Here is an 11,607-nt window from a genome sequence, read left to right on the forward strand (position 1 = left end):
CTCAGTCAGAGCCGGGCGCTGTATATACTGTCAGTATACACACAGCCAGTCCCTGTATATAGTGTCAGTATACACACAGCCAGTCCCTGGTTATTATATTTAATATTTATAAAGCTCAGTCAGAGCCGGGCCCTGTATATATAGTGTCAGTATACACACAGCCAGTCCCTGGTTATTATATTTAATATTTATAAAGCTCAGTTAGAGCCAGGTCCTGTATATAGTGTCAGTAAAGGGCCAGTAGTCACCTGATGTCAGGTACAGCACTATGTACACTGTAAATACACACCGAGTACAATAAACAAATGTCCCGGTGTCCCAGCTGTCTGTGGGTTTTGCATGAGATCTCATTTTTTACTGAAAGAAATGGCAACTAACACCTGTTTGCACAGTTGTCCGACTGTCTAGACTGATGTAGCCTACAGACAGCAGCTGTTAGCGGCCATCACTAGATCTGTCAAATTCCTCCCTCAAACCAGCTGCCAGGCTCCTTTACTGACAGAAAGCTCCCTTACTGACACAGAGCTCCCCTTAAGTGCAAAAAGCTCCCCTCCCTGACACAGCGCTCCCCTCCCTGACACAGCGCTCCCCTCCCTGACACAGCGCTCCCCTCCCTGACACAGCGCTCCCCTCCCTGACACAGCGCTCCCCTCCCTGACACAGCGCTCCCCTCCCTGACACAGCGCTCCCCTCCCTGACACAGCGCTCCCCTCCCTGACACAGCGCTCCCCTCCCTGACACAGCGCTCCCCTCCCTGACACAGCGCTCCCCTCCCTGACACAGCGCTCCCCTCCCTGACACAGAGCTCCCCTCCCTGACACAGAGCTCCCCTCCCTGACACAGAGCTGCCTTTGCACAATCTATTTACTAAAACTGCTTCATTAAAGGACCACTCTAGGCACCCAGACCACTTCAGCTTAATGAGGTGGTCTGGGTGCCAGGTCCCTCTAGAATTATCCCTTTTTTTTATAAACATAGCAGTTTCAGAGAAACTGCTATGCTTATAATAGGGTTAATCCAGCCTCCAAATCCTCTGGTGGCTGTCTCACTGCCAGCCGCTAGAGGCGCTTGCGTGATTCTCACTGTGAAAATCACAGTGAGAGCACGCAAGCGTCCATAGGAAAGCATTGTAAATGCTTTCCTATGAGACCGGCTGAATGCGCGCGCAGCTCTTGCCGCGCATGCGCATTCAGCCGAAAGGGAGGATCGGAGGTGGAGAGGAGGAGGAGAGCTCCCCGCCCGGCGCTGGAATAAAGGTAAGTTTTAACCCTTTACTCTCCCCAGCGCCCGGCGGGAGGGGGTCCCTGAGGGTGGGGGCACTATAGTACCAGGAAAACGATTATGTTTTCCTGGCACTATAGTGGTCCTTTAAACTAAAGTTGTTTTGGTGCTTAGACTGTCCCTTTAATAGTGTCCTCACACCGATACAACATTTATTCATCGTTACACATATACCCCGCTGTAACAGAGTGCAGTAAAGGTAAAGCTTGCTGACGTGCTATATGTTCACCCATAAAGCTTGCTGACGTGCTATATGTTCACCCATAAAGCTTGCTGACGTGCTATATGTTCACCCATAAAGCTTGCTGACGTGCTATATGTTCACCCATAAAGCTTGCTGATGTGCTATATGTTCACCCATAAAGCTTGCTGACGTGCTATATGTTCACCCATAAAGCTTGCTGACGTGCTATATGTTCACAATGGTTCCAAAATGAGTCCCCCATGCGCCTCCCCCCCACCCACCTCCGACTCCTTACTAGTCCAGAATTTATTTATTTATAAAATATTTTACCAGGAAAGATACATTGAGATTTGTCCCGGGTCCACAAAACATTACATTGATACAATAGGGTACAATAAAATACTAAAACAATTATTTGAAAGAGTGGACTGCGGTCAGTATGCTATTTGAATTTGTTTTGATGCATACGTGGGAATTGTGTAATTTGTGTAATTTAGGTGCTGTTCCAAAGATCATTGTTACAGTTTTGTCAGTGTTTAGGAAGAGTTTGTTTTTTGCGATCCACTTTTCTACCTCTGTAAACTGGTCTTGGAGCACAGCCTTAAGCTGCGTTAGATTGGATTTGTTCGCATAGATTACCGTGTCGTCTGCGTACATGTGTACATTTGAGGATTTGCAGACATTAGGCAGATCATTTATAAATAATGTGAATAGTAGGGGGCTGAGAATGGAACCTTGGGGAACACCACACGTGACTGGGAGAGGGAGGGAGTCGCTGTCAGAAAAAAAATCCCCATAGGATTGGCTGAGACTGACAAGGAGGCAGAACAGGGGCAGAGCCAGCATGATTCAAACACAGCCCTGGCCAATCAGCATCTCCTCATAGAGATGAATAGAATCAATGTATCTCTATGAGGAAAGTTCAGTGTCTGCATGCAGAGGGAGGAGACACAATGTTTGGATGCATTTTAGGCAGCCATGACCCAGGAAGGATCTCTAACAGCCATCGGAGGAGTGGCCAGTGAAGTTATCACTAGGCTGTAATGTAAACACTGCATTTTCTCTGAAAAGACAGTGTTTACAGCAAAAAGCCTGAAGGGAATGATTCTAATTCCAAACTTGTAGAAGTTCGGACTGAAAGAATTCAACTGCACAGTCTAGATCTGGGATAAAGTTAAATCTGTGCCGTGGGAATTATCCAGTGGTGTCTAAGATGCTTGGGGTTTTCTTCTAAAAACACCTTAGACACAATTGGGTAATCCCTAAATCCTGGACGGGTAGGTGCGTGAGGACTGGTTTCGGGAACACTGAATTAAATGGACACTCCAGACCCTTAACCCCTTAAGGACACATGCCATGTGTGACATGTCATGATTCCCTTTTATTCCAGAAGATTGGTCCTTAAGGGGTTAAATCACTTTAGCTTGCTGGAGTGCTTTATGAGTGAAGAGTGTGTCCTCTTTTTTCATTTTAGAAATAGTACAGATTTTAATAGAAACTGGCACTTCTATAAATAAACCGTGTTAAACCCCCCTGGCTGTCAATCAGACTACCACTCCTGTTACTTCCAGGTTTGGTTAACTCAGTGGAAATAAACTCAAGAAGTAGGAATTGCCCAGAGCACCTTGTGACAAACGCTGATTTCCACAGGCGTTTGCCACAGACTCTTGGAGGAGTGTGGAAGCTGGCCTCCTGCCCACCGACTATGGGCCCGGTCAACGACTGTAAAGACCCATATTTTATTCCCCCTGATTCGGCACTTTCCATTCTTGCGCATAGAACCAAACGCTAGCTCCCTGGCAGTAGTTCGCATGGACCAAAACCGTGATTAGACTTCAGGGGGACTTAGCCGTGATTCTATGGAACTATTTTGGGCATAGGACCATACATGCGGTCGGTCAAATTATGACTTCCAGGAACTTCCTGAACCAATCTGGGTGATTTTTGGATATGTTGGTGTCCCAGATCGGGTCTATCAGGGAATGTAACTTTGTGGGGGTTTTGTGTGTTTAAAAGTATTTTGGGGGTTTTGTTTTCTGTGCCTGGAGATCATTGAGTTTATTACATTTCCTGACTCAATTATCTCTTAGACACAGAGGAGGGATTACCGTATATACTCGAGTATAAGCCGACCCGAATATAAGCCGAGGCCCCTAATTTTACCCCAAAAAACTGGGAAAACTTATTGACTCAAGTATAAGACTAGGGTGGGAAATGCAGCAGCTGCTGGTAAATTTCTAAATAAAATTAGATCCTTAAAAAATTATATTAATTGAATATTTATTTACAGTGTGTGTATATAATGAATGCAGTGTGTGTATGAGAATGCAGTGTGTGTGTATGAGAATGCAGTGTGTATATGAGTGCAGTGTGTATATGAATGCAGTGTGTGTGTATGAGAATGCTGTGTGTATGAGTGCAGTGTGTGTGTATGAGAATGGTGTGTATGAGTGCAGTGTGTGTATGAATGCAGTGTGTGTATGAATGCAGTGTGTGTGTATGAATGCAGTGTGTGTGTATGAATGCAGTGTGTGCATGAATGCAGTGTGTGTGTGTGTATGAGTGCAGTGTGTGTGTATGAATGCAGTGTGTGTGTGTATGAATGCAGTGTGTGTGTGTATGAATGCAGTGTGTGTGTGTGTGTAATGCAGAGTGTGATGCAGAGCCTTGGTGGGGGGGTGGGCATTTTTATTTTTTAATTATTATTTTAATATTTTTTTTGCTTCATTACATTTTTTATTATTATTATTATTTTATTTTATTATTATTTTTTATTTTATTATTATTTTATTATTTTATTTTTTTTATTATTATTAATATGTATACATTTTTTTTCGTCCCCCCTCCCTGCTTGCTAGCTGGCCAGGGAGGGGGGCTCTCCTTCCCTGGTGGTCCAGTGGATGGGCACTGTGTAGGAGGGGGCTGTGGGGGCTGCAGAGAGATGTTACTTACCTTTCCTGCAGCTCCTGTCAGCTCTCTCCTCCTCCGCCGGTCCGTTCAGCACCTCGGTCAGCTCCCAGTGTAAATCTCGCGAGAGCCGCGACTCTCGCGAGACTTACAGTGTAAGCTGACAGAAGAGCAGAACGGACGGCGCAGAGGAGGAGAGAGCTGACAGGAGCTGCAGGAAAGGTAAGTAACATCTCTCTGCAGCCCCCACAGCCCCTGTCTGTATTATGGCAATGCAAATTGCCATAATACAGACAATTGACTCGAGTATAAGCCGAGTTGGGGTTTTTCAGCACAAAAAATGTGCTGAAAAACTCGGCTTATACTCGAGTATATACGGTATCTTGTTTTATGTGGGAGTGTCCTGGACCTGACAGCCAATGTGATTGTGTATTTGTTTCTACTGTGGTCTACTCTCAGGTCCAGGGAGGAGTGCCCCTTGCATGGGGAATTACATATAAGGCCAGTTGTGGTTACCAATAAAGAATTCCTGCTTACCAACATAGAGTCTCATGTCATGTGTGGGGGAATGGCTGTATCACTCTGGGGATTGCTAGATCACTATACTCCCCTGGGATTATAATCCCTTGCTCTTTAAAGGGCATATTGCTACACTCTCTTGGGGGAGAGGTCTACCCACTGGAAGCTGGATCCTGGTCTTGCGTCCAGGGTGGTTGGAGGACAGCGAGACCCCAGCCAAGCTGTAACACTGGAAGTGGGCACTATAGTGCTGATGGTGTCTGGTGCGGTGCTTGTGGTACTCGGTAAGCACTAGGAAGCAGCAATTAGCGGAGGCACCAGTCGGGGTGCCAGGTGGTCCACCACACACCTGCCTTTTTATTTAGCTGTACTTGGAAGTCTGTGATTGGACAGCAACAGAAAGTCCAGGCGGGGTTAGAAGGGGAGGGTTTGTAAAGGCCACAGACAAAAGATCTACAGTTTTTGCAAGGTGCTTTCAGGTATACCCCAATTAAAAAAAAATAATAATTAAACACACAAATGTAGTCATTGGCGGATATCTACCAAATCGCAACCTGTTTTTATTTATTTGGACAGTGGAGAGTCCCTTTAATAAACAGCAATTCTGGGGCAAATTGATACATTATTTTCTAACTACACATTCCATAGCAACGTGACTGCACAATGTACAAATGAAATCCCTCTGGGCCGTCACTGGATAACCGTGTAAACCAGGATGATTTATAACATGACATCTGTTTGGTTATAGATCTAGAAGCAGTTCTCTGCACAATCACTCATAATGAAGCCCTCTGTACGGCTCTATATTTACAGTTGCTGTAGAGGACCAGAGGCTGAAGAAGACACAGGTTTTTAAACAATTGTTCTATTGATCCAACGTTAATAATAGACAAGAAATGTGCAACGTGGAGACAAACATAACACAAATTACTGGTGCGCTTAAACAAAACCAAAATGAGCAGGAAGTAGACCTGATCACTAGAGCTTACACTCTATTCTAGAGGGAGGAGGTCAGGAGGAAGTGAAACAGCTGTGACATATAATGTAACCTAGCTGGGGGCTGACAATTCCCATGGGACAAACAAGTCGAGGCACGAGGGGCATTCACAGCAAAGAGACTGCAGACAAGACATGTGTAACACAGGATGTATAAAGAGAGAATGGTTACAGTATCCACAAGGTCTGCTTATTGGAGGCAAAGAGTCTGCACTGTCAGCAACTGGAACCGAAATTTTACCAACACAGAAGGGGTAGGTAGAGGTCAGATAGAAGATACCCAACACTGGACGTGTCTGAACTCCTTTTCCATAATGCTCTGTCAATCCTATAGGTGGGCAGAGAGATATCTGGAGTAACAAGGTTACCCATCATGGGTACCCCATGACCAGATTTCCGAAAGAGAAATGCAGCCACTTACCTGTACTGCCAGGTAGTCTTCCTCGTCAGGCAGGATCCGGTAGGTGTGCACATGCTTCTGAAACCTGCAAGAGGAGAATTAGATTGTTAGCCTGGATGGAAAGCCAGATGTTATGATTGTAACATTATGGGAATATAACCTTCCATTAAATGCTTGCTAATAAGAACCTGGGCCATGACTAAGTACCACAGAGGAGATTGAAAATAAACCGTTTTGGCCCTGTTCTGTAACTATCTACATGCACATTGTGTCTATTTTTGAAAAAAATGTTTATTTAAGTCTTAGGAAGGAATTATGCTATTACCTGGCCAGGTAACATGGCAGCCCTCACCTTATATCTGCCCAGAGATCATGGCAGCCCTCACCAAGCACCTGCCCAGAGAACATGGCAGCCCTCACCTTATATCTGCCCAGAGAACATGGCAGCCCTCACCTTATATCTGCCCAGAGAACATGGCAGCTCTCACTTTATATCTGCCCAGAGAACATGGCAGCCCTCACCTTATATCTGCCCAGAGAACATGGCAGCCCTCACCTTATATCTGCCCAGAGAACATGGCAGCCCTCACCTTATATCTGCCCAGAGAACATGGCAGCCCTCACCTTATATCTGCCCAGAGATCATGGCAGCCCTCACCAAGCACCTGCCCAGAGAACATGGCAGCCCTCACCTTATATCTGCCCAGAGAACATGGCAGCCCTCACCAAGCACCTGCCCAGAGAACATGGCAGCCCTCACCTTATATCTGCCCAGAGAACATGGCAGCCCTCACCTTATATCTGCCCAGAGAACATGGCAGCTCTCACTTTATATCTGCCCAGAGAACATGGCAGCCCTCACCTTATATCTGCCCAGAGAACATGGCAGCTCTCACTTTATATCTGCCCAGAGAACATGGCAGCCCTCACCTTATATCTGCCCAGAGAACATGGCAGCCCTCACCTTATATCTGCCCAGAGAACATGGCAGCCCTCACCTTATATCTGCCCAGAGAACATGGCAGCCCTCACCTTATATCTGCCCAGAGATCATGGCAGCCCTCACCAAGCACCTGCCCAGAGAACATGGCAGCCCTCACCTTATATCTGCCCAGAGAACATGGCAGCCCTCACCAAGCACCTGCCCAGAGAACATGGCAGCCCTCACCTTATATCTGCCCAGAGAACATGGCAGCCCTCACCTTATATCTGCCCAGAGAACATGGCAGCTCTCACTTTATATCTGCCCAGAGAACATGGCAGCCCTCACCTTATATCTGCCCAGAGAACATGGCAGCCCTCACCTTATATCTGCCCAGAGAACATGGCAGCCCTCACCTTATACCTGCCCAGAGAACATGGCAGCCCTCACCTTATATCTGCCCAGAGAACATGGCAGCTCTCACCTTATATCTGCCCAGAGAACATGGCAGCCCTCACCTTATATCTGCCCAGAGAACATGGCAGCCCTCACATTATATCTGCCCAGAGAACATGGCAGCCCTCACCTTATATCTGCCCAGAGAACATGGCCGCCCTCACCTTATATCTGCCCAGAGAACATGCCAGCCCTCACCAAGCACCTGCCCAGAGAACATGGCAGCCCTCACCTTATATCTGCCCAGAGAACATGGCAGCCCTCACCTTATATCTGCCCAGAGAACATGGCAGCCCTCACCTTATATCTGCCCAGAGAACATGGCAGCCCTCACCTTATATCTGCCCAGAGAACATGGCAGCCCTAACCTTATATCTGCCCAGAGAACATGGCCGCCCTCACCTTATATCTGCCCAGAGAACATGGCAGCCCTCACCTTATATCTGCCCAGAGAACATGGCAGCCCTCACCTTATATCTGCCCAGAGAACATGGCAGCCCTCACCTTATATCTGCCAAGAGAACATGGCAGCCCTCACCTTATATCTGCCCAGAGAACATGGCCGCCCTCACCTTATATCTGCCCAGAGAACATGGCCGCCCTCACCTTATATCTGCCCCGAGAACATGGCAGCCCTCACCTTATATCTGCCCAGAGAACATGGCAGCCCTCACCTTATATCTGCCCAGAGAACATGGCAGCCCTCACCTTATATCTGCCCAGAGAACATGGCAGCCCTCACCTTATATCTGCCCAGAGAACATGGCAGCCCTCACCTTATATCTGCCCAGAGAACATGGCAGCCCTCACCCAGAACCTGCCCAGACAACATGGCAGCCCTCACCTTATATCTGCCAAGAGAACATGGCAGCCCTCACCTTATATCTGCCCAGAGAACATGGCAGCCCTCACCTTATATCTGCCCAGAGAACATGGCAGCCCTCACCTTATATCTGCCCAGAGAACATGGCAGCCCTCACTTTATATCTGCCCAGAGAACATGGCAGCCCTCACCTTATATCTGCCCAGAGAACATGGCAACCCTCACCTTATATCTGCCCAGAGAACATGGCAGCCCTCACCTTATATCTGCCCAGAGATCATGGCAGCCCTCACCTTATATCTGCCCAGAGAACATGGCAGCCCTCACCTTATATCTGCCCAGAGAACATGGCAGCCCTCACCTTATATCTGCCCAGAGAACATGGCAGCCCTCACCTTATATCTGCCCAGAGATCATGGCAGCCCTCACCTTATATCTGCCCAGAGAACATGGCAGCCCTCACCTTATATCTGCCCAGAGAACATGGCAGCCCTCACCTTATATCTGCCCAGAGAACATGGCAGCCCTCACCTTATATCTGCCCAGAGAACATGGCAGCCCTCACCTTATATCTGCCCAGAGAACATGGCAGCCCTCACCTTATATCTGCCCAGAGATCATGGCAGCCCTCACCTTATATCTGCCCAGAGAACATGGCAGCCCTCACCTTATATCTGCCCAGAGAACATGGCAGCCCCCACCAAGCACCTGCCCAGAGAACATGGCAGCCCTCACCTTATATCTGCCCAGAGAACATGGCAGCCCTCACCTTATATCTGCCCAGAGAACATGGCAGCCCTCACCTTATATCTGCCCAGAGAACATGGCAGCCCTCACCTTATATCTGCCCAGAGAACATGGCAGCCCTCACCTTATATCTGCCCAGAGAACATGGCAGCCCTCACCTTATATCTGCCCAGAGAACATGGCAGCCCTCACCTTATATCTGCCCAGAGAACATGGCAGCCCTCACCTTATATCTGCCCAGAGAACATGGCAGCCCTCACCTTATATCTGCCCAGAGAACATGGCAGCCCTCACCTTATATCTGCCCAGAGAACATGGCAGCCCTCACCTTATATCTGCCCAGAGAACATGGCAGCCCTCACCCAGAACCTGCCCAGACAACATGGCAGCCCTCACCTTATATCTGCCCAGAGAACATGGCAGCCCTCACCTTATATCTGCCCAGAGAACATGGCAGCCCTCACCTTATATCTGCCCAGAGAACATGGCAGCCCTCACCTTATATCTGCCCAGAGAACATGGCAGCCCTCACCTTATATCTGCCCAGAGAACATGGCAGCCCTCACCTTATATCTGCCCAGAGAACATGGCAGCCCTCACCCAGAACCTGCCCAGACAACATGGCAGCCCTCACCTTATATCTGCCCAGAGAACATGGCAGCCCTCACCTTATATCTGCCCAGAGAACATGGCAGCCCTCACCTTATATCTGCCCAGAGAACATGGCAGCCCTCACCTTATATCTGCCCAGAGAACATGGCAGCCCTCACCTTATATCTGCCCAGAGATCATGGCAGCCCTCACCTTATATCTGCCCAGAGAACATGGCAGCCCTCACCTTATATCTGCCCAGAGAACATGGCAGCCCTCACCTTATATCTGCCCAGAGAACATGGCAGCCCTCACCTTATATCTGCCCAGAGAACATGGCAGCCCTCACCTTATATCTGCCCAGAGAACATGGCAGCCCTCACCTTATATCTGCCCAGAGAACATGGCAGCCCTCACCTTATATCTGCCCAGAGATCATGGCAGCCCTCACCTTATATCTGCCCAGAGAACATGGCAGCCCTCACCTTATATCTGCCCAGAGAACATGGCAGCCCCCACCAAGCACCTGCCCAGAGAACATGGCAGCCCTCACCTTATATCTGCCCAGAGAACATGGCAGCCCTCACCTTATATCTGCCCAGAGAACATGGCAGCCCTCACCTTATATCTGCCCAGAGAACATGGCAGCCCTCACCTTATATCTGCCCAGAGAACATGGCAGCCCTCACCTTATATCTGCCCAGAGAACATGGCAGCCCTCACCTTATATCTGCCCAGAGAACATGGCAGCCCTCACCTTATATCTGCCCAGAGAACATGGCAGCCCTCACCTTATATCTGCCCAGAGAACATGGCAGCCCTCACCTTATATCTGCCCAGAGAACATGGCAGCCCTCACCTTATATCTGCCCAGAGAACATGGCAGCCCTCACCTTATATCTGCCCAGAGAACATGGCAGCCCTCACCTTATATCTGCCCAGAGAACATGGCAGCCCTCACCTTATATCTGCCCAGAGAACATGGCAGCCCTCACCTTATATCTGCCCAGAGAACATGGCAGCCCTCACCTTATATCTGCCCAGAGAACATGCAGCCCTCACCTTATATCTGCCCAGAGAACATGGCAGCCCTCACCTTATATCTGCCCAGAGAACATGGCAACCCTCACCTTATATCTGCCCAGAGAACATGGCAGCTCTCACCTTATATCTGCCCAGAGAACATGGCAGCCCTCACCTTATATCTGCCCAGAGAACATGGCAGCCCTCACCTTATATCTGCCCAGAGAACATGGCAGCCCTCACCTTATATCTGCCCAGAGAACATGGCAGCCCTAACCTTATATCTGCCCAGAGAACATGGCAGCCCTCACCTTATATCTGCCCAGAGAACATGGCAGCCCTCACCTTATATCTGCCCAGAGAACATGGCAGCCCTCACCTTATATCTGCCCAGAGAACATGGCAGCCCTCACCTTATATCTGCCCAGAGAACATGGCCGCCCTCACCTTATATCTGCCCAGAGAACATGGCAGCCCTCACCTTATATCTGCCCAGAGAACATGGCAGCCCTCACCTTATATCTGCCCAGAGAACATGGCAGCCCTCACCTTATATCTGCCCAGAGAACATGCAGCCCTCACCTTATATCTGCCCAGAGAACATGCAGCCCTCACCTTATATCTGCCCAGAGAACATGGCAGCCCTCACCTTATATCTGCCCAGAGAACATGGCAACCCTCACCTTATATCTGCCCAGAGAACATGGCAGCTCTCACCTTATATCTGCCCAGAGAACATGGCAGCCCTCACCTTATAT

At 48.6% G+C, this 11,607-nt stretch overlaps 2 protein-coding genes across 3 annotated transcripts in view; one reads left to right on the forward strand and one right to left on the reverse strand.

The window, feature by feature from the left end:
• The window catches only part of CLPB (ClpB family mitochondrial disaggregase), a 476,081-nt gene that overhangs the window by 314,522 nt on the left and 149,952 nt on the right, over positions 1–11,607 (forward strand). The window lies entirely within an intron of this gene.
• INPPL1 (inositol polyphosphate phosphatase like 1) overlaps positions 1–11,607 on the reverse strand; it is a 122,441-nt gene that overhangs the window by 78,137 nt on the left and 32,697 nt on the right. For both annotated transcript variants that reach the window (XM_063432767.1, XM_063432776.1), the window contains one exon: positions 6,309–6,372. In XM_063432767.1, the coding sequence (XP_063288837.1) occupies positions 6,309–6,372 (64 nt within the window). The remainder of the gene's footprint in view (positions 1–6,308; positions 6,373–11,607) is intronic.

The sequence above is a fragment of the Pelobates fuscus genome, chromosome 1, assembly GCF_036172605.1.
Source record: "Pelobates fuscus isolate aPelFus1 chromosome 1, aPelFus1.pri, whole genome shotgun sequence".
Taxonomy (NCBI): Eukaryota; Metazoa; Chordata; class Amphibia; order Anura; family Pelobatidae; genus Pelobates; species Pelobates fuscus.